This window comes from Stigmatopora nigra, chromosome 2 (assembly GCF_051989575.1).
Source record: "Stigmatopora nigra isolate UIUO_SnigA chromosome 2, RoL_Snig_1.1, whole genome shotgun sequence".
Classification (NCBI taxonomy): Eukaryota; Metazoa; Chordata; class Actinopteri; order Syngnathiformes; family Syngnathidae; genus Stigmatopora; species Stigmatopora nigra.
The window spans coordinates 9,507,173-9,530,225 of record NC_135509.1 but is presented as its reverse complement, the minus strand read 5'-3'; the positions used below and the strand labels follow the sequence as shown (position 1 = coordinate 9,530,225).

The window sequence follows — 23,053 nt, the reverse complement described above, 5'->3', positions numbered from 1 at the left end:
GAATGGATGCAACTAGCGTGGAACACTTGCCACGTATTTGAACACAAACTCCTTCGAATTGATTTCGCTTACGAGGAAATGTCGGAAAAGTTTGTGCCGTGCGCTTGTGTGTGGTGTGAAAGCGTATGAAATGCCATCATGGAGGATGGGTGGACTACCCCCCTTTTGCCCTCCTTTTTTTTCCTTGGGAGGGGAGCTTTTCTTATTCAAAAGAGGTCCACAAAAGACTTCCAGTGAGCCTTGCCACATCCCCATCTGACTCGGGGGCCATTCATCAGCCTCGCAAGCCTATCAATGACACGTCCCCATCAGGGCTCCTATAAAAATCAGCCCCCTTTCCCATGAAACATCAGCAAACATTTTGACGGCTCTGCCTTTGCCCCCACTGGATTTCTGGAGGACCCTCCAAAACGCCACCCCGCGGGTACACACCCACCCACTCTCTCTCTCTCTCTTTTCTCCACTCAGACCCTCAGCATCTCCCCTCCGTCGGCCAGTGGTCGCGGAGACGGCGAGCGGGGCGAGGATAGAGAGCAGGTGGAGGAGGAGGAGGTGGGAAAAGTCGCGGCCGTTTTCTACTGAGGGAAGCGCTTGGATGGGAAGAGGATGCACTGCGGGCTACTGGAGGAGCCTGACATGGATTCCACAGGTCAGTGGAAAGCCCGGAAGCCGCCACAGACGTGACCAGGCTCGGGCCTCTCGTTTTTTTTTGGGACCTTTTCTTCCCTGTGGAAAACCGGCCTTTGGCTTTTTTGCTGTGTTGTACTAAGTTGGGGCAAATTTTGTCAATTCATTCCTTAAGGTTTTTTGGGCCCATTGACTTTGGCTTTTGTCTACTTTGAGTTATTCTTTTTTTTTTTATAGATATTTGATATAGAAAAAGTAATTTTGCTGCTTAGTTGGTTGTATTTGTTCTATATATAGTTTTTTTTTTAGTTGGTTGAAACAGATTGTAGGTAACAGAACACGCTGGAGTACCTTGTTCTTTTTTGGACAGTACATTGCTTTACATGTTATTCTGTTAAGGAAATATATTATAATACAGGAGGAAATTTAGTTAGAAAAGAAAATCACTTATGAATCATTTTTATAAAATGGATAGTTTTTTTTGTAGGGGAAAACTTTGTAAGGAAAGATTTCTTTGTGTTAAAAAAGCGAATCTTATTTTTTATTTTAAGCGATTAGAATGTTCTGTTGCTTTTTTTAGCTGATTGATTCAATATTTGAGAAGTTCAAAATTCATACTATTTTAACCTTTTTTTAAAATTCTATTTTGAAAAAAAAAATCCTAAAAATAACAAACAACCCCATTTTAGATTAAGTAACAAGTGATCAAACTAATTCTCTGGGTAGGAAATGTAAAGTGATTCAGTCAAAAGTAGGCTAAAATTTGTAGTTGCACCAGTAAGCGGATAAAAAATACCCTCCTTTAGGAGAATTAAAAAAAAATTGTATAGCATTATTTGCAAACATAATCTTATCTGTAGAAAACAAATAAAAAAAAAATTAACTCAAGAATATGTGATGAATCCTACTGAAATATGTGATGAAAATTAAAAGTAGGATCAATTATAAACCAATGACAAATGTTCACATAATCTTTTTAAAGTCTTGCGAGAAGTTTGAAGGGCTATTAAGATCGTATGAAAAAGTATAATTTGACTGTTTTGGGTCAATTGTTCTCAAATAAAAGTAAACTAGTCCGGGGAATGTTTTGAAAACTTTGAAATTTAAAGTCAGATAACAGACAAAAATCTAGTGTAAAGTCGCATAAAAAAATCCTGACACATCATCATCATCCGCCCTTTCACTAGCATTATAATTAGTCATGAAAATCCATTGGCAAAGTTATTGAGTGATTTTGCAGGTGTGTGTCGGGTCACTTAGTCCATAGTCCGCGTTCAGAAACGTGTGAACATCCGTCCCACTTGTTGATCGACTTTAATCCAATTATTTCCGTCCCGTACTTATCTTCCCTCCAGGCAAATGAAGCCTGTGTGGGAAATTAGCTTCACTTCAGCTGCTTTCGCTTTCCACCCCCCCTGCCTTAACCTCCTTAGTTTTTAGATGAAGTTAAATCATATTATTATAATGAAAGAAGATCCCAATTGAGTGCTGGCGGCCTGAATTTGTGTTTTGTGTTGTTCAAATGAAAAAACAAGCATTTCTTTGAAATTGTCTGACGTGGTTTTAGAATATGAGGACGAGAAAGGCTATTCAAATCAGTCAAATGCAAGGCTATTGCTCAATCCTCAGTGAGAGCCGCCAGAAGGCGGAACTAATAACTTTTCCTAGCATTTTGAACATTGAAAGGGTTAGAATATGACTTGTGTAATAATTGACCCATAAATGAGCTTGATCTGTCAATCAAAATGTGAGCAATACACCCCTTTGTATTGCAATGTGGTTGTTTTACACCTCTCATTTGCTATCAACACATTTCTTTCACTTTCCTGGACTATAAAAAGTATCAGTGAGGTAGAATCCTCCTAATAATTCCCTGCTCCGGTGCTTTGTCATAGCTGTATTCTTGAATATTTTTTATATTGTGTCGCTTTTCTTTTGGCTTTTTTCTTCTTGTCGTTTCTAAATGATTAACTCGGATTTATATGATGAGGTTGATTAAGCTTTGGTATTGACTCTCTTTGCAATATGGATCTACTAAATTGGCCCTTTTTTATCTAATAAGATGAGCATTATTAAAAAAAGGTGGTGTGGCTAGTTTTGTTCAAATTCAGAAGAAGGCATATTTGCATGAAATATTTATTAGAACATTTGTAGGTTATGCTGGTGAATGGCTAGCGACCAGTCAAGGATGGGCCCTACCTACAACCTGATATTACCTGGGCTGGATTGTGCAAGTTTAACCAATGTGTGGCTGGTTTATACTTCTAGTCTTTATAATAATAATGACAGAATGCATTTTTTTGTTCATAGATGCCATGTAGATATGCAGTGTTAAAAAGTTGTGGATTTTTGTTGATGGTTAAGGATTTAAGCTGGAAAAAATAGATATCTTCATTTGAAGTTTCACGATGAACATCAGTTAGGTTGGGAAATTAGATTTGAAAAATAAAATTTTGAAAGAAGGACTGAATGAGGTACCCAATTTGAGTATTTTGAGTATTTGAAAGAATCAATCAAGAAAACATAGCTTGCTCAAAAGGTTTTTGCTTGCTTTTTACGTGGTATTTCCGTGAAACTTTTTTTTTTAGAACCAAAACCCATAACACGTGTTGCTTAGATGTTGTTTGAAGGGTTACAATAATTGGCATAGGATTTATTTTCGATTAAAGTTGCATTTTGGGTCTGTTTGGTTGCAAAGTTGAATGTTGCAATTTCTATTTCTACAAAGTGATTGTATTGATTGTCCCTCAATGTATCAGAACAGGTACTAAAATAGAAAGATTATACCACTATATACTGGGACCAGTAGCAATAATGGTGACAATTATGAAATTAGTTGTGTTTTTGTCCCCCGCTGGGACACTCGTGCGTGTTTCCATCATCATATACTCTTGCTCCCCCAAACATTTAAAAATGTGTGGACCCCCCGCCCCCCTTTTCCTTCCAATGCTGTGTCCCAACAACAGCCGCTGTGCTTGTCACATCCCATCAATGTTGGCATGCTAGAAAAGGAGACTTTTTTTTTCTTCCTTGCCCTTCATTGCCTTGTAACTCATTAAAATGCAGAGTTAGTCCATGCGTCCTTGTGGACTTTTAACAAAACTACATTTAAAGGGCCTTGTATTTCTGAAAGTATTGTTTATTGATACACCAACTATAAATGTATTGCATCTGTAATACATCAAGAGAGCACTACAGTTGAGATAGATAACATTCTGATAACATTCAATCAAGACACATGGTGAAGGAACATGTATAGACAGACATCAAAAAATAATTCTTACACTTATAATCTGTTTCATTCATGCTATGTATGTGTGTATGTACCATACACTGCATCTTAATGTTCATTTTTTCGTTTTGCGTACAATTTATCTACATAAGGGTCGCTGGGGGTGTTGGAGCATATCCCGTCCAACTATTGGTAGCAGGCGGGGACGCCGTGAATTGGTTGTCAGGCAATTGCAGGGTACAAGAAGTAGGACAACCATTTACACTTGGAGACAATTTAGAATATTCAACCAGGCTTTTGGGGATGGATGAGGAAACCGGAGTACCCAGGAAAAACCTACACAGGCCCGGGGACAACATGCAAACTTTACACCGGAAAGTTGGAATCCATCCGTGATTGAACCCTCGATCCCAGAACATTGAGGCGGTGTATATGCTAAAGATATCAAGGAGTTAATTGCATAGCTATTGATTTTATTGGCAAAACGCAATTTGCGACCTTTCAATTGATGCTGTGGTACAAATTAAACCCATATATCAGGTGGAGTTGAATAGTCTGGTCTTAAAAACAAAAGAAAAATGTGCAAAATCCCAAACATTTGACTTGTTCAACACTATTACTGTAAATAATCATAAAGTGCTCCAAGCTGTAATCATCATTAATTGTTCTTGCAGTGCGCAAAGCAGGTGCTTAGTTTGCCTTGAGCGGGCTGTCATTAAAATGCTAATGTCCTCCTAATAAACACCCAGCAAAGTCTTTCTAGGCTGATTACTTAATTTTATCCATGTTCGTTTTAGGGAATTCCAATACTGAGCCTCCCAGTCAGAAGCGCGCACACACACACACACACACACACACACACACACACACACACACACACACACACACACACACACACACACACACGCACACACACAAGTTGAGCTTGAAATGAAAACAGGCACAATGGCCTCCTCACTAAACGTGCACAAGCTCTTTTAAGCCGAGGTGCTCCGTCGTCATCTTCTCTCGGGGGCGGGGGTAATGGGGTCCCGGTGGTGAGTGGGTGGGTTGGTGGGACAAAGCTGGCTGGATTCCTGCCGTGAGGATGAAAAAGCCCCTCAAATAGAGCCGTGGCCATGGCTAGCCATTTGTGCATTTATTCCACAGCCATGTGAAGGCCCGCTCGTACACACAAGTACCAAGAAATACGCTAAATTGTCATAAAAAAATTGAGCCCTAAAATATACATGAATAACATGATTTAGTTTTTGTATTTTTATCAGTTTTAGTTTTTTTATATTGAGGCTTTCTATGAAAGAGGTACATTAATTTACACCACTGATTACGCACATTAACATGCCTGTCACTTACAGTTTGTGAAAATGTTTTGTTCATTGATATAAACATATTTTTCAGAAAGTGTATGATTTTATGAAGGTTAGAATATATTTCCCTTGTATTTCCCTTGGCCTTTTTTCATTTAAGAGAAGATATTAATCATTCTAAAATTCAGCATAAGCTGTTTGAGCACCTCTAGTCGGAGAATATTAATTGTAGTATAGTTTAAAGTATGTTTGAAAGTTTATAGGACTGAGCATTTTACAGTATGTTAGAAAATCCCACTACATGGTGGGACGTATTGTATGATTTACATTATGCGCCACTCTAATCTTCACATTTCTACTTGCATTCATTATAGTGAGATGAAGTGACTATAGAGACTTTCACTTACACTCCTCATTCAGTGTGTCTCTTGATATCCTTTTTTTTTATTCAACCAACGCTGTACATGTTCAATTAGAATAAATTCCTTCTATTCTGTACTCTAAAAACTCATGTCGATGTTTTCAAACATTTCAAACTTGGCACTTGTTGGTTCATCTCGTTTTATGTTGTGCATGTTTGTATACCTTTGTTATGTTCAAGTATTTTAGTGAGCATTTGGTTTGTGTATCCGCAGAAAGCTGGATTGAGCGCTGTCTCAATGAGAGCGAGAGCAAACGTTATTCTAGCCACATATCCCTGGGCAACATGACCACCGACGAGCGTGAGTTACGTTATAAACAATGTCACCTTGTGACTGAAAGGCAAAAAAAGAAAAAAGAAACATTTTTCGTCTCCTTTCAGATGAAGAGAAGGAAAATAACAGGGCCTCCAAACCGCATTCGACACCTGCCACTCTGGAATGGTAATACTATTTGAAGCAAGTACTCTAGTAATGTCAAGTATCTGTATTTTCTTTTTGACTTGCTTTAAATTTGACTATTGTATCGCAGGGAACGCTAGCACAGTGTAGCCGTAACCCTGTTTCTAACTTGATTGTGTGGTCCAGGCTGGAGGAGAACTATGAGATCGCAGAAGGTGTATGCATCCCGAGAAGCGCCCTCTACATGCACTACCTGGACTTCAGCGAGAAGCACGACACGCAACCCGTCAACGCCGCCAGCTTCGGGAAGGTAACAGAAAAAGGGTTTAAGGCATATATTTTAGGCTTTAGGCTTTACATTTCCTGCCACTAGTGCTTCTATCTCAAGCCAAAGACATTTGACATTGTATCTGCGGCTGTCAATGGCATTGACAGTGAGTTACCGTATTTCCACGACTATAAGGCACACTTAAAAGTCATTCATTTTCTACAAAATAGACAGGTCGTCTTATAATCCAGTGTGCTTTATGTATGGAAACAAAATTAAAATGTGCCTTATATTGCAGTGCGCCTTATAGTCGTGAAAATACGGTAAATCAAAACATATGAAAAGGTCGACATATTTTAGACATATACTATACACTATGACCTTAAAAAAGCTAATTTTAAGGTTAGACAATCCTTCAATATTGACATCCATATACTTCCCATTCTCAGTGGAAAATGTGCAAAATGACAGGTGGAAAACCCTCCCGCGGGTCCCTCCCCAAAATGTAAGACGTCATCCTCCTAGTTTTGCCGCTTTATTAGTTTTTTTTTACGCGAAATGAATCCTTGAGCTAGAGCCGGGTCTCAGTGTGAGGCCTCCGGCGGCAGACTTCCATCCCGCCGACAAGATGAGCGACTCTGCTCCGTTCTCACAGGCCTGACAAAGCCAGCCGGCCTCGGTCCGCCCCCCCCCCAACCCCACCAAAACCAGCAGCCCTCCCCTCCCGCTTTTCCCCTCCTGTCGGAAGATATTGAAAAAGAGAAGGGGCTGGGATTAATGTGTAATTAAAGGAAATTTGGAAGGGTGAGATGTTGCGGAATGTTAGATCAGTGGCTGAAGCGGTGTGGGGTGTCCTTTAGGAAGGCTTCATTGATTCGGGACAAAAAAAAAGAGGGAGAGAAGAGGAGAGGAGAGAGTGGGCCCTGCACTGCCTCCCCTGTCTACTCATTTATCAAGCGGGGGGCCTGACAGAAAGTTCACAGCTTGGCCTCTGTTTTCACGCTACACAATGGAGAGCGACACTGTTTGCTAAAGTTCCTCCACCCGCGGCCCGACCCTTGGAGACGGCCACCAAAAAGAGGGGGGATAGTGGCAAACTTAGCATTTATATCGCTCCGCTAAGAGGGCGAGAGAATGTTGCCGTCGACGTTTAAAAAGGCTGTACAGTATGTGAAAGTACACATCAGGCATCTTCAATAGTGTATTTGTATTTTTTTTTACTTTGAACAGATCATCCGGCAACAGTTTCCAGCACTGACCACCCGACGCCTCGGCACGAGAGGACAGTCCAAGTAAGTTGCTTGACATTTTGTGACTTTATTTTTAACGGCCATATAGATACATTAACCTAGTTATATTACTATAATCATGTACATTTATTTTTCATTCATTTCCTATGATTGTGGGGTTTACTAACCTATAAAAAAATCCCTGAAACATATTTAATGAGTCCAACAAAAGTACATCCATAACTGAACTCATATATATTTACCATATATTTAATAAAGATGCTTTTTCTCCGTCCAATTTGATGTCTAGTAAGGCAATATATTATTGCAATAGATATAATTTATAGTTTAGAGCACCCGCTTCTTTTTTTTTTTACTGGATATAAAAACAAAATGGTAATTATTCTCTTTCTTAAAGCAGATATTTTTGGGACAAGAATATCGTGTATTTATAAATACTCTGTCAAAGCAAATTTAGATGTATTAATAATTCAAATATGTTCATAAAGCCTAATGTGCAAAATAGTGCTGAATCTGAAAGGGGAATGAATGAGTGAAGGTTTTGGAACATTATAGCACCTCTCTATATATATATCTACATATTCATGTGTATATTGTAGGTAAATAAATAATAAGTGTGCCATAACTGTGTGCAGGTACCACTACTATGGCATCGCAGTGAAGGAGACGTCGCAGTACTATGACGTTATGTACTCCAAGAAAGGCGCGGCGTGGGTGAACGAGGCGGGCAAGAAGGAGGTGACCAAGCAGACAGTAGCGTATTCACCGCGCTCCAAACTGGGGACGCTCCTGCCAGAGTTTCCAAATGTCAAAGACCTCCATTTGCCAGCCAACTTGCCAGAAGAGAGGGTAAAACACACATAAAAAAAACAAAGTCCATTCTTACAATGATGCAGAACAGCCAAGTTTGAGTACTTTGACATTATACCAAATTTGCTTGTTCAAGTTTCTGATGATTTATAAGTCATTCAACTATGATGACAGCAAGTGACAACTATTTTGTCACTTTTTGTTGTACTTTTTCCACCTCTGGTCTTTAACGATAGGGACCCCCACCCACTGCCTCTGGCTCAGGCTCTAGAGAAAGACCCGAAGGATTTACACCTTGGTTCCTCACTAACTCTTAATCTTTTGAGGGAGATAATAAGATCTGGACGTGGACAAAGGCCAAGCACTAGCTGTCCGCCTTTTTACACACTTGGGGTGGGGGGGTTAGAGCGTGATTTGAAATGTTTTGCTGATCTTTAAAGCCTGCTTTATAGCTACTGTGCCGTAACGCCAATTCGCCCTTTCCCATGCTCGGCGTGGGATTTATCTCCTTGTTTTGCTGGTGCATTTCCGTGCCCCCCCCCCACTCGATCAATAATGCGCTTGTCGCCCACAGGTGTCAACCTTCATCATGATGTACAGAACGCACTGCCAGAGGATACTGGACACAGTCATCCGGGCCAACTTTGACGAGGCGAGGCTTTGTTTTGAGCTTTTTTTTAGGAGGTCTGGGAATCAGGGGGAGGGGGGGGGGGTCCATTCCATTTGATTCCAGACTTGACTCAGTCCAACTTTAGTCTCCACTTTTAGGACTTGTTTGGGGAAAACTTACAAAAGATTCTATTTGTCTTTGAGTAGAACTATGTTTTTCATGTGATTATGTTTCAGTACCTTGGACAGCGATAGGCATCCAAACCTTTTGATTTGTAGTATTATATATCAATCTTACAAGATGGAAGAGGGTACATTTTGAGGACCAAGGTCATAGAGGTCAGAAAAGAAAATTCGCAATACATCTAAAATGAAAAACAGCATTTATCATTTTAAACCAATTCACCTGTAAATTTTAACATCAACACTCAAGAGTGACCAAATCTATGACTTTCTCTACATAGTAATTAAACAGTCAGTACAGTGGTGTTGTGTCGAAAACCTCCTGCAAAATGACGACTCACTGTAATTTCTCCATCTCTCATTGCTGTAGGTCCAAAGCTTCCTGCTGCACTTCTGGCAAGGCATGCCACCTCACATGCTGCCCGTACTCAGCTCACCCACCGTGGTCAACATCGTAGGAGTGTGCGACACCATCCTTTACAAGGCCATCTCCGGGGTCCTCATGCCCACCGTCCTCCAAGCCCTCCCTGACAGGTGAGCATCAGACTCGCACTGCACGCTCTATTTATTGAAAATTTCCATTACTTTTGAAAACAGTTTTTCTTTTCTTTGCTTCACAGTTTGACGCAAGTTATACGCAAATTTGCCAAGCAATTAGAAGAGTGGCTCAAAATCGCACTGCACGATCTGCCGGAGAACTTGAGGAACATCAAATTTGAGCGTAAGGGGCTTCGATATTTCGCTTGGAAACAATATAGTTTACAATGTTGGCTACTACAGAATCACTGGATACATTTCCATGCAACTGTGACAATCTGGGCAACAGAAATGTATTGACTCGATGTTTTCAAAAAGCAAGATAATAATAGAAAAATGCCCTCCCCCCCTTGTTTATCGTCCTGTAATCTTCTCTAGTGTCCAGGAGATTCTCGCAAATCCTGAAGCGGCAAACCTCCCTGAACCATCTGTGTCAGGTACGAGAGCTTTTTAATAAAATCCTTATGAGCAAAGATAAGAATACGTACACCCTGACACCATTGGTGTTTATGTGGCCTTCCACAGGCATCACGCACCGTGATAAATAGCGCCGACATTACCTTCCAAATGTTGGAGGACTGGAGGAACGTGGACCTGAACAGCATCACTAAACAAACACTGTACACCATGGAGGACTCGCAGGACGACCACCGGCTGCTCATCATCCACCGTAAGTTCATTACAATCCCAATGGCAGCATTAGCATTTTCCCTGTACAAATTCGCCCACTATGAGCAAATACTGCGTTAAAAACGCATAAGGACTCCTTCTGTTTCAGTATACCAGGAGTTTGATCGTCTACTCGAGGAACAGTCTCCTATCGAAGCCTACATCGAATGGCTTGACTCCATGGTGGACCGTTGCGTGGTTAAGGTAAGGTCCGCCTTGACAATTTTATTTTAATCGTATTTTCTGCACTTAATGCGAGGAAAAAAAGCTTGTGTGGCAGTGAAAAGACACCTGCAGCTCGCACAGCAATCGTCCCCCGTAAATGATGCCCACGAGCTTCCCATTTGCGGCCATTATACGCCCGATGTGGCCTTGTAAAACGCCGTCGTCCCGGCAACGCCTGGGCCCGGACGGACAATGGTTCAATAGGGGGGCGTGTCCCCGGAGGCAAATTAAATAGTTGACTTGTTGACATGTTTTCTGGTCTCGGAGGTTTAAGCCCCAAACATAGGCCGAGGGGTTAATATCCTGACCCCCCCGGGCTATTCTCATGGAAATGCTCTGCTTCTCCTTCTAGGTGTCGGGAAAGAGGCCCGGCTGCCTGAAGAAGGTGGCCCAACAGTTCCTGTTGATGTGGTCATGCTTTGGGACCAGAGTCATTCGGGATATGACGCTCCACAGCGCCCCTAGCTTTGGTGAGCGGATGCTACTTTTGCTGATTCAGTGCTCCCTTAAAGCAGAAGTGGCAAAAGTCCAAAGCACAGTAAGGAGAAAGGATTGCTTTCCAATGCAGGGAGTGAAAGGGAAAAGTGGACAAAAAAGGTTTTTTATTTCAAATTATCTTTTTGTTTTTATGAAGATTGTCATAAAAAATACCATATTAATTAGGTTGACTGCATTTGGAGGTCGCATTAACTAAAATGTTAATATTCTGGTCTATGTGAGCCAAAATATTAGGTCCACATTTATGGATGGCAGGTATTTGTTAAGCGTTTTTTAATCAAAAAAATAAAATGCCAAAAAGAATGACGTAATAATTGTAAATAAAGAATGAAATTGGTCAGTGTAGTACCAAAACAAAATATGAGCACTAGCAATGTGGAAGCCCAACCAATTGGTGTGCAGGTGAAGTGGGTGTGGCTTGGTTAATTGAGGCGCCATAAAATGAAAAGGGAAAGTGACCTCTGGTTCCCCGGCCGTTATCCTTCGCTCGGCGCTTGAATATCAAAGACACAGCTGGCCGCCGTGTTTCCGTAAAGCAGCTTTATGTGCACAAACGGCTAATTAACAAAAGTGAACCCCCCCTCTTTCCCTGAACGCCACCACCCCTTCTCCAAAGTGTTTGCCCGTCTTTTCCATTTTATGACAACTCGGGATTGCACCCAACGGCCATGAATAGCCAGCTAGTGTTTATCATGCGCTCACACGCGCACAATGCCACAATTGAGGGGCTCACACACGGGACACCCACCCACTGACACCCGGAGAGGTCAGCGGGACCTATTTTCGGCACTGACCCGGATCGTGGAAAAAGCTGGGCTACGTTCCAAATGATCGGCTCATTTCCGAAACGTTTTGTAGGGATTTGACAAAGTACTTGCGCGGTATTTGGCTTTTTTTTTCCGTGGCGGTAATGATGCGTGCTTGTCACACAGGCTCTTTCCACCTGATTCATCTCATGTTTGACGATTACGTCCTGTACCTGCTGGAGTCGCTGCATTGCCAGGAGAGGGCCAACGACCTCATGAGGGCCATGAAAGGGGAGGGTGGCACAGGTGAGGATGATGCAAACACTCAAAAGGTCATGTCAAGTGTCACCTTGGTTTACAAACAAAGCTGTCCTGTTATTCATTTTTTCCCCCTCCATGATTTGTTTCGCAAACTTTTCCAAACATCAGCAGTAAAAAAAAAAAAAATTGACTCCAAATACTATTATTCTATTATTTAATATATATATATATATATATATATATATATATATATATATATATATATATATATATATATATATATATATATATATATATATATATATATATATATATATATATATATATATATATATATATATATATATATATATATATATATATATATATATATATATATATATATATATATATATATATATATATATATATATATATATATTCTTTTCCCTTGATTTTTCATTACCATTTTAACTTTTTATATATTGCTTTAATCCCACATAGTATTTGTAGTTTTTTTTATCCATGCATTTTAAAATGAGTTTTATCATTATTTTTCAAAATACCATTTTCTTGAGAAATTAATTCATTAAAAATGCTTGCAAATCAATTCAAAGTGAGCGGCAGGAAGGCAAAATATTGCAATTTCTCCACAAACGTTCTTTTCTCATATTACCATAACTCAGTATCACAGTTCTGTAACTTCAACATTGTCGTCACCGCCCACAGAGCGAGAAGAAGAGTTCACGTTGACAGAAATAACCGCCTCCTCGTCGCCATCCCCGGACTCCTTTTCCCCCGCCCGCTCCGTCCACTCGGGCGCCGTGTCGTCGGGCTCGCCCGTGGCCGAGACCGAGGCCTCGCCCGAGTACCCGTCCAGCACAGGTACAAATGCAATTTTTTTCCCAGTTGAATCCCTACTTGGTAATTGGCCACAGAGTGTGAGTACTTTAGTGAGTACGTTTGCCGCCTGTGTGTATGTCTCCGGCAGGCTCCGTTCAGTCATATACGTGGTCCCTTACCTACACAGTGACAACAGCGGGCGCTTCCGCGCCGGACGCCAGCCTGCAGCCGTCCTGCATGAGGAGCAACGGCGGCGCCGCCGGCACGACGCCACCCCCGCCGCCACCGCCCTCCTCCTCCTCTTCCTCCTCCTCCTCCTCCGCCCATCGGCTGCCCGTTTACGGCCACAGAGAGGAGCACGGGTAAGTCATCAATTCTTTTAGCATTCAGACCCAACTTAAGAAGGATATTTTCAGATACAGCGGCAGCTACAACTACGGCAGCTACGCCAACCAGCATCCTCACGCCATCCAGAGTCAGTACCCGGGCCTCGGCCACGACGGCGCCATTCCGCCACCGCTGCACTACTCCGCCTACCACCGCTCGTCCGCGCAGGTGCGTTTAAACACAACTTTCATAGGTCTGTGGCCCTTTGTGAAATAGTTTGCCCACCCCTGCAATACATGGACAAATCCTGTTTTCGAAAGTGTATGCATCTTATCGTCTGGTGCGTCTTATCTTCCAAAAAATCTGAGTTACATTGGACCTAAAATAATAAAATATACAAAGCACCATAACAGCAGCCCCCAGATTTTTCTGCCCTCTTCATTTTTTTTGCCGCCGCCAACAATTGTTGCGGTCACCAAGAATAAGGAAATGACGTCTCCCAATTTGTATCTCTCTCAAAGCGGAAACAACTGTCAAAGTTGTATCACTAAAATATTGTTATTTTCACTGGTTTCTTCACATCTGGCAGACCCCCTCCTCTGCCCTTTTGACTCCCCCCCCTTCAGTGACCGTCTTTTTCCGAGCGCTCATAATGGAGCCGACTGTGTTGTTTATACGTTAACGTGAACACTTAGTTCCTCTTTAGCACCACGCCATGGGCTTAAATCGGGCACAAAGCGCCCGCTTTGTTGGGACTTGGGGTGGAAATGGGGTGTGCGCTGTTTGGCATCTTTCACCATGGCAACGGCAAGGCGCGCTATAACATACTGCCGTTTTTAGACAAACTGCTACTTATGTTAACCATTGGCGGCAATAGATGTCCCATTTAAATTGCCTGCGTTTGTCAGGGAAGGCCTAAATTTGGAAGAAATCCCATTCTGACGTTTTTTTTTTTGTCAATCCTCTCGCAGTACCAGTTCAACGGTCAGATGTCACGTATGGATCCGTGCCTGATGAGCACCAACCCCCGACTCCACCCGGCGCCCGTAGCCCCCCGCTGGCCCGACATGTCCTCGGTCAACGGCTGCTACGCCAGCCCTCCTATGCATTCGTCCCGCTACGCCGCGTCGGCCGACGTGTACTCGCCTCTGGTGCCGCGCAGAAACTCCGAGTACGAACACTCGCAGCATTTTCCCGGCTTCGCCTACATCAACGGCGAGGCCGCCGCCGCCACCGGTTGGGCCAAGTAGCCCCCCCCCCCCTGGGAACAATTTGAACTGTACTAAACTGTACGTCGTCGTCGGTCGCTCTCAAGGTGCGAGGACGAGCCTTCTGCAAAATCAGGCAATGCTGCCGCCAAGCTGTGCCTTTGTTTTTTCAGGAATGTCCGCCTCCGCCAGTTAGCCGGCCGCGCCCGAAACGATAGAAGAGGCCCGCGCCGAGCTCTCGGGCGCACGCACAGCAGCACTGCCTTAACCGTCTCCCCCCCCCCAAAAAAAAACCGAGCCTAAAATGTCACAGGAAGGGACTTTCTGTGATCCACGCCTGGAGCTTAAAAAAAAAAAAAAAGTGTATTCTGTGGCTTTTTGTGTGAGAAAATCTATATATATGCTATGTATTTTCTGTAACTATGTAACATGGTGTATCTTTTGCTTTCTATGGTACTCGGTTGTTCTGTTTTGTAAGAGGATTAGTACATTAACATTGGGTTGTGTGTTTTTATAATGCACTCAATCGCTACTGAGGACCTATTACCCTATGGGTATTTATTTTAAAAATAACACAAATAAAAAGAAGAAAGCAAATTATGAAAGTGTACAGTAACATTGTCAATGCAAGCACTGGAAAATGATCTGTGGTGAATGTCGCAGTTGAAAGGGAGAATGTTGCCACATAAAGGATTTCATTATGTTTTACTGTTGACTCCCTTTTGTCTTATTTTTTTTAAAGCAATATTTTTCCCCACGAATCCAAAGCAATTATTTTTTTTGATTGTATGATGGTAATTATTTATTACATTATTTTTATCATTATAATTTTGCAAATTCAAAGGAGAATTATTTACATACTGGTTGAAATAGTAAAGAGTAATTTGAGAGTTTTTCTACAGTCTATTCAAAAGATAAAAATATTTTTTTATTATATATATTTTTGGCTTATGGTGAACTTTTAAAATATAAATGTATATAAATATTAGGAAATAAATTACAATTAAATAGAGCGTGTTTTTATGTAATGCATTTGTGAAATTAATATAGTTTAAATTATTACCTTGTACAATTTCACTTCTTGCCATGAATCAGAAGTGACTAAATTGCTTGGGGGTTGGGCCAGGCTGCAAAAAGACAATGACTTCTCCAGAAAAAGAATGTCCTACTGAGATGGAGGTCACTGCATCTAAGTCCCGTAACCTTTCGACCCCTGACCCCTCACTGAGGTCTGTAGTTATTGGAACATTGATCCTCTGTGTCGTTATGCGTGCGGTGTAAAGAAATCCAAGGCTTTGAATGCAACTACATGAAAGAAGGCCACCCTGGATTGGTGGAATCTCCTAAACCCAATTCTGAATATCAACTACTACTACTATCTGTTGTAGCGATAACAGCAATCATACATGATGCAATAATACTACTGGGGACTAAAATCATTTTCAAAAAAGCAAATATTGCCATGGAATTAATCAAGATTAAGAAATTATTACTCTTATTAATTAGGATATTGGATAAAAATCCCACCCCTAATGTGTCTTTAATTTAATGTTGCAAAAGGAAATTTGTTTTTAAAACAAAATTCTAGATTTTTTACCCTACAGAATTGTATAAATGTTTTTTTTAAAATGTCCTTACTCAGATATTATATTATTCTCAGCTAATGTTTCATTTTCTAAGTGGTAGGCTTTCAATTTGATCCCCAAAGCCGCTCCCGGAAGGAATACTAGAATTTCCGCCACGTCGGAACGACACCCAAACGCACCAGCTAATCTGCCAGCCAGCTACCAGCTAACCGCTTTTAGAAGCGCCCAAGCGATCCGCGTTGTCTTTCTGACAGCCGTGATGGACTTAAATAATGTGTTATCGCAGCTCGAGAGCGCTAACGAAGTGGACATTGAGGATCTTCTCCGGCAGTTTAATCGGGAGGTAAATCGGGATGCTGCTTCTCTCGCTTTATTCTCACGTCCTTTTCAACGTTAGCTATAAACAAAACGCACGTCAAGCTCCAGTTAGCGTCCTTGCTAATTAATAGGATTGCTTTCAAGTACATAAGCACACCAAGCCGCTTAGTTTGCTTAGATGCAAAAACATGGTGCCTTGTGATTTTTAATGTTTATTCGGCACGTGTTGGATTTCCTCAACGCTGCTAAAATGTCAAAGTGGCGCTTGGATGTATTTGAGAAACCTGGAAATGCTGTACGCAGTCAATAATGGGATCAATGTATATGGTTTGAACCTATGATCATGACTTTTTTCCTCCATTTTAGAACAGCCACACCTTCACATTTGACCAGAAAGAGGAAACGCTGCGCAGTGTAAGCAAACGCCATCCTTGTATATATTTTTCATCCATCTTTAAAGGGCGTACCCTTATTATGGGCGGGGGGCGTTTAAGTGGTTAGTAAACAATCACCATTTTTGGTATATGGGAGCATAGCAAAGCAAAACATATTTCAACATCTTGGGGAGGAAGAAAAGTTAAACGTCCAAGCTAGTTTGTTTTTGGCCCAATAAGTTGACTTACTGGCCTCCATTGACGGGGCTAGACATCCAAACAATGTTGACTGGGAGGGGTCAATTGAGGAGCGTTCGTACATACGCCCCTCCCCTTTAAAATGGATTGGACGTCTATTCCCGTCAATGGCACTGAAAGCTGAGCATCCGCAGCCAGTTTAAGTAAATCGAACATTTTTAGTTGTTGGTGAGTACATTTTGCGCCACTTCTTTATCATTTGGGGCAATTTACATGTCAAATGCTGTAAATTCTGCACCCCTGGTTTAGTCACTTTTGCAGAGCTCATGAGAAATATTCATATCCTGTTGGTTTCTGGGTTTAAAACGAAGAAGCTGACTTAAGTTTGCTATTTTGTTGCCTTTTCAGAAGCTCTGCCAAAGTGTGCTAATCGTGCTCGGGATGCAAGTGCAGCACAGCTGTCAGAAGACGTGTCTAGAGACCCTCCGCATCCTCTCTCGAGACAAGTCCGTCCTGGCGCCGGTCGCCACCCGGGATGGCATCCTGACCCTGGCCCGAATGGCCCGGTTGAGCGGCGGGGAAATGGCCGGCGACGAGCGGGAACCCCCGCGGCCGAGCGCGCCGGCCAGCGAGGAAGAGAGAGTGGTGGTAGTGGAGGCCCTTAAGTGCCTGTGCAATGTGGTGTACAACAGCGCGGCGGCCCAGCAGGTGAGCGTGGACGTGAAGCTGGCCCACGGGCTGTGTGCCAGCCTGCGTGCGGCCGCCGCCTGGCACCACGAGGTGGGCCTGTTCACGCTGCGCCTCCTCTTCCTGCTGTCGGCGCTGCGCTCGGACCTGCGGGGGGAGATGAGGAGGGAGAAGGAGGTGCTCAAACTCTTGGCCGATGTGCTGGAGCACAGCCTGGACGTGAGATGGGATGGCACTTATGAGGTGGCCCGGCCCGACCCGCAGGCCCTGCCTCTGCCTGCCGAGGAAAACGAAAGAACCATGGAGGCTCTCAAAGCCCTGTTCAACCTGACTGTGAGCAATGTCAATGGCGTGGTGAGTTAGTGTTTCTGTAAATACAGGGGATGTCCACATCACATTTTTTGCGTGTGATTCTCAAGGCTGATTTTGACAATGTGCCGATAACCAGTCAAAATATCATACCCAAGGATATGTATTGAGTCGGGGGTTGAAAGTACAATATGCAAATGTTTTTCCTCCACCCAATTTGAATGGAGCTATTGCAACATTAAAATCATATATGTGGGTTTTAGGAGGACGACCACCAGTACAGAGTCATTGCCGCCATCCTGCGCCACGTCCTGATGTTGAAGACTGAGACAGAGGAGAAAACAGAGGAAGCACACAGGTGGGAATCTCCCGCCTGCTTCACAGCTCTAGATAATAAATTATATATTATTAGGACCTCAAGTAGATCAGTCATGAAAGTTAAAAAAAATATCCTTATGTTAGCAGCTACCAGAAACGGACATGTGTTAACCCAAGTTAACAATTTTGTAACGCTTTCAGAACATTAGCATAAAATGGAGCAACTCCTTTTATATCAAGTCAGAAAAGAATTAGAGGCTGTCTTCAAATGAGGTTAAAATGGTTCGATTTGTCCTTCAGTGGAAGCATATTTATACTTTAATCTATTCAACAAAGCAGCTTTGTCAGCTTTGTGGCCGATCAAGCAGCGCTAGAATTAAAAGCTCACGTCTTTGGAGATCGGGTGCTTCTCGATGCCAAACACTTTGACCGCCACTGACAAATTGTCATTTTGTCTACGTCATCAACCGTAGCCACGCCGTCAACCTGCTCAACAACTTTCCCGTGTCCTGCTTGGACGTGTTAATCGACATGCCCGTAAGAGGAGGCCTTGAGGAATATGGAGGCAAAAACATGGAGGCCATACAGGTGTTACTGGATTTCATGGAGAAACGAATAGACAAGGTGAAATTCAAATCCAAGCAAAGATGTCAGAGCACATTGACTTAACTGTCACCCGCCAGCCACAAAGTATACACAAACAAGCATTCACTTTGGTGTATTTGTCAGGGCTCCAACTACAAAGAGGGTCTTACTCCCATTCTCAGCCTGTTGACTGAAGGGTCCAGACAACACCGAGAAATCCGCAGATATATCAAAGCTCAGGTATTGTGGTATCCACCTTCCTTCACCACGTAATTCATAAGTTAACCATTAGCTGTCATTTTAACTGCACTACCAACCCCTCCCTGTTCAAATGGATTAGACGTCCATCTCAGTCAATGACAGACAATCAGTTGATCATCAAATGGTTGTTACTATTATGTATTTTCTCTCTAGGTTCTCCCGCCACTCACGGATGTAAAGATCAGACCCGAGGTGGGAACCACCACCAGGAACAAACTGGTGCGCCTGATGACACACGTGGAGATGGCCGTCAAGCAGGCGGCTGCCGAGTTTCTCTTTGTCTTGTGTAAAGAAAGTGGTAAGAAGGGAGGGATATTCAAATTTTTAAGACAACTTCAAATGACTTGGTTTTTCCCCAAATCTTCCAAAACTTTTAAGGACCAAAACTGCTAGAATAAAACAAATCCATCACTAAAATTCAGTTTTTTTCAGTATTATTTATTCCCAGTTGTATATTTTCCATTTATTTTCATTTCTATTTATATTCATTTAATTTGTCAATGTTTTGACTTTTTTCCCCATATATTTTATTCTGCCTGTTGTCTTCCTTTCTGTGATAATCAGTGGACAACTTGTTGAAGTACACCGGGTACGGCAATGCAGCAGGACTCCTGATGGCACGAGGCCTGTTGGGAGGAGGCAGAGGAGAGACAGAGTACTCACCAGATGAGGACTCGGATACAGAAGAGTACAAAACTGCCAAACCTTTGTGAGTGAAAACAAAGTTTTTCCCCTATGCTGAATTTTCACGTTCTGCGTAGCCAATTAAGGGTACAAAGGCTACGATTGACCGACTGAATCAATAGTAAAATAACCTTTCTGCCCGGCAGCATTAATCCCATCACTGGTCACGTTGAGGAGCCCATGCCGAACCCCATTGAGGACATGACCGAGGAGCAGAAGGAGTACGAGGCCCAGAAACTTGTAAACATGCTGGACAAGTTGTCGAGGTAACCGTGGCAACTTGAACTTTTTTTTTTGCCATTTATTCAATTGCAAAACCAGTCAGACCCACACTTGTAGCTTTAGAACACATGCAAAGCGGTAATTAGGTAGAACCACCCAAAAATTAAAACATACGGCTCAAGTCAGGAGAATTTAAAAAAAAATAAGATAAAAACATTATTAAACATCAAATTTGAAGACTATACTTTGCCTTGTACGACCTTAAGGTGTTGAAAGGCTGTTACTCACGTTGCTAACATTTTAACAAGCAGCAGCATTGAGGCACCTTGATGTATATTAGCGCTGACCTTTGCCACCCTCGCATCCGAACACTCGTCTCGTCTCTCCCTGCCAACAGAGTCGCCCGAGCAAGAATCTTCTCCGCCTCAATTAGACACGGGAGTGAAATAGACGTGGTTATTAGGACTTCATCAATTAGGCTCTAATTGGTTAAGCAAACAGACTCTTTGGGCTGTTATCTATTCATCTTTTTACCATCAAATCCTAGTGCCCCGACTTTGTTCTTGGGAGGAAAAGATGGAACAATTGCACGAGCTTGGCCATTGTCGCAAAGGCTCATCCGTAATGAGGCACGTGCCTCCTTAAAAGAGAAAGATGCCTTTCTGAGAAGCGCGTCCCCTTTCTTTGGGCACGGGTTTTGTGACTCCTGAACACACCGACCGACTCTAAGGGGATGAGACGGCCCTTAAAGAATGTCCTCCACTATCTGCTTAACTGCTTCTCCAATTAGCACATACTCCACCTGTAGGCCTTTTGTTAAATTGGTGGATGTTGTTAAATGGGGGAGATCATCAGGGTTCTCTGGGTAAACATCTTGTTAGGTTTGACAGGACCTACTCACTTTATTTTGGTGACAGACGTATGTCATCTACAAAGATCACAGATATTTGCAATAAAACAGTGAAATTGACAACTAAATACTTCCAAATGGCAGAGTAATCTGTTACAGTAGGTTTTATCTATTTTTATTTATGGTCTTCCCTCTGAATGGATATGGGTAAGTGTGATTGGTTGTTGCCTTTACCACTCTTTCATGAATATCCTCACATCTTTTGAATAATTGTTTATTTATTACAGGGAAGTTTGATATCTGTGATTTAATATTAAAGACAGCCCGATGCTTCAGTAGTGTGGCATTAAGTAATTAGTGTTTTCAGTCCACTTTTGTGTTTTAGTGCCATTTTTTTCCCTGTTTAACACTCATGACAAGTTCAGAGTGTCGAAGTAAAAAAGTAAAAGTTAAGTCTGGTGACAGACAATTGAGGTGGAGTCTTCTTGGATGGAGTGGTGACGCACACTAATACACACAGGAGGTATAATTGGATTAGGATGAGGGGGCAGTCGTGGCTTTGAGGAGCTTAGCCTCTGCACTGATCCTGTAATTAAACTGCCACTGGAGTTGAGAGGAGAGGAAAGATGAGGGCAAGCGGGTGAGGGGTTGTCTGGACAAGAGCAAGTGTCGGTGGGAGGAGTCGGGAACAAAAGGAAAAATTAAAAAGGAGTGTTTACCTTCAAACGTATACAATAGCCAAGTAAAAAAAAAATCAAAGCAAATAAACAAAACTCTTACAAAGAAGGCGACAAACAAATCTACTTGAGCAGAGTGGAATTCCATTGCTTCCCAGCACAGCTGTACAAGCAGAGCAAAGCCTATTTACAAGACTTGTCCCATGTTTGTGTGCCCCCACAGGCAGAGCTTGATCCGGCCCATCGGCGTCAAACCGGACGGGACGTTAGCGCCCCTGGGAGAAACACTGCGCGCACTACCCGGCGATGACGCCGGATCGGACTCTGATTAGCACATCACTGTTGTATACTGTAAGTTAGGGTGGGCGGGGGCTGAGTCCAGAAAGAGACCAAACTAACGTTGAGCTGTGTCACTTTTCAAGGGCTGGATTTTTCTGACGAACTCACATTTTTTCCTGCTGGGTACGGCCGTGCATCTGCGCTTTACCAGGCAGCCAATCAGATCCTGCCAGTGCTACTTACACTTTCAGGTGACATTTTCACAATACTTTTATGTCCAACTGTTAACCGCGTACGGTCATTGACGACGATGATGGACGGACGTGCAATCCATCTGAACCAGCGGCGAAATGGATTGCACGTCTATCACCATCAATGGCAGCCACTGAGTTGGGAAGTTTCAGTCTATTTCTCACCACTTGTGGCTATCTTGGTGTATCTCTTCGCGTCTCTACCTCTGTTGAAACCTGCTTATGACTGTAAACCTACCAAGACGTGGTACTGTTTATCGATTGTCGAATGTCACCTTGATATCACAATGTCCCAAATAGTTATTTATATACAGTACAGTGGTACCTTGAGATACGAGCTTAATGCGTTCCGGGACTGAGCTCATATGTCGATTTACTCGTATCTCAAATCAACGTTTCCCTTAGAAATGAACTAAATTCAAATTAATTCGTTCCCACCCTCTTATTTTGTGCTTAATATCGATTGTCATTATACGCCTTTTCTTTGCACTACCCTTCATTGCACTGGTTTGCTTTGGATCCATTTTGTTTCCCTCAATTCTGCACTAACTAATGCAACAACAACAACAAAAATGCAAAAATGCAATGTTTTTTGTGCGAGGGAGATGTGGGAAGGGAAATCATAAAGGAACCTGGTCAACTTGGCTGTCTCAAATTCTCGTATCTCAAAATTTGTCTCGTAATTTTACTCGTAAATTCCACTTATCTCAAATGCCTCGTATGTCGAGGTATTACTGTACTGTGAACTTTCACATAGAATGTGCCCCTCCTGTATTAAATTTAACCTAAGCTCAATCACGGCAAAGCACACATTAGACAGCAAAACAATGAGCTGCTCAAAAGATCCAACACTTTCAAATGTGTCACACAGTTAAAATGGCGGCGGTCTCCGTTGCACTTTTTGGGGGGCGGGGTGGGCGTTGTGTATTCATTCCGACGTTGAAGAATTATTTAAATAATAGTTGATCAATCATTCCTTCACCAGTACTATTTGGCTTTATTTTTTTGTATTATTTTATTCAAACGTGTACAGTAAAACCTGAAGTTGGATTGT

General features: G+C 42.4%; 2 protein-coding genes across 4 annotated transcripts; both read left to right on the top strand.

The window, feature by feature from the left end:
- Positions 1 to 268: 268 nt before the first annotated feature.
- Positions 269 to 15,097, top strand: rfx4 (regulatory factor X, 4). Of its 3 annotated transcripts, none has more exons than XM_077744992.1 (18): positions 269 to 649; positions 5,802 to 5,888; positions 5,969 to 6,029; positions 6,174 to 6,297; positions 7,486 to 7,547; positions 8,141 to 8,354; positions 8,890 to 8,967; positions 9,478 to 9,641; positions 9,728 to 9,828; positions 10,023 to 10,081; positions 10,170 to 10,314; positions 10,423 to 10,517; positions 10,891 to 11,008; positions 11,969 to 12,088; positions 12,752 to 12,907; positions 13,053 to 13,227; positions 13,282 to 13,420; positions 14,164 to 15,097. In XM_077744992.1, the coding sequence occupies exons 1-18, from the start codon at positions 607 to 609 to the stop codon at positions 14,440 to 14,442; spliced, it is 2,220 nt and encodes a 739-aa protein (XP_077601118.1). In that variant the 5' UTR covers positions 269 to 606; the 3' UTR covers positions 14,443 to 15,097. The 3 variants fall into 3 exon arrangements, with proteins under 3 accessions (XP_077601118.1, XP_077601110.1, XP_077601102.1); XM_077744984.1 differs by having other exon boundaries at positions 13,014 to 13,227; positions 13,288 to 13,420; XM_077744976.1 differs by having other exon boundaries at positions 13,014 to 13,227.
- A 1,038-nt stretch (positions 15,098 to 16,135) lies between these two features.
- Positions 16,136 to 22,583, top strand: ric8b (RIC8 guanine nucleotide exchange factor B). The gene is made up of 11 exons (XM_077711725.1): positions 16,136 to 16,329; positions 16,671 to 16,718; positions 17,285 to 17,917; positions 18,136 to 18,230; positions 18,664 to 18,814; positions 18,920 to 19,015; positions 19,190 to 19,334; positions 19,601 to 19,745; positions 19,867 to 19,986; positions 21,693 to 21,820; positions 21,892 to 22,583. The coding sequence occupies exons 1-10, from the start codon at positions 16,246 to 16,248 to the stop codon at positions 21,799 to 21,801; spliced, it is 1,626 nt and encodes a 541-aa protein (XP_077567851.1). The 5' UTR covers positions 16,136 to 16,245; the 3' UTR covers positions 21,802 to 21,820; positions 21,892 to 22,583.
- Positions 22,584 to 23,053: the final 470 nt, after the last annotated feature.

Excerpts from the sequence above, each read along its gene's own strand:
- rfx4 (XM_077744976.1), top strand. The coding sequence starts at position 607 with ATGCACTGCGGGCTACTGGAGGAGCCTGACATGGATTCCACAG. Across the intron at positions 6,030-6,173 it reads ACACCTGCCACTCTGGAATG|GCTGGAGGAGAACTATGAGA; the intron begins GTAATACTATTT and ends TGTGTGGTCCAG. Across the intron at positions 10,518-10,890 it reads TGGACCGTTGCGTGGTTAAG|GTGTCGGGAAAGAGGCCCGG; the intron begins GTAAGGTCCGCC and ends TTCTCCTTCTAG.
- ric8b (XM_077711725.1), top strand. The coding sequence starts at position 16,246 with ATGGACTTAAATAATGTGTTATCGCAGCTCGAGAGCGCTAACGAAGTG. Across the intron at positions 18,231-18,663 it reads AAAACAGAGGAAGCACACAG|CCACGCCGTCAACCTGCTCA; the intron begins GTGGGAATCTCC and ends CATCAACCGTAG. Across the intron at positions 19,746-19,866 it reads TACAAAACTGCCAAACCTTT|CATTAATCCCATCACTGGTC; the intron begins GTGAGTGAAAAC and ends TCTGCCCGGCAG.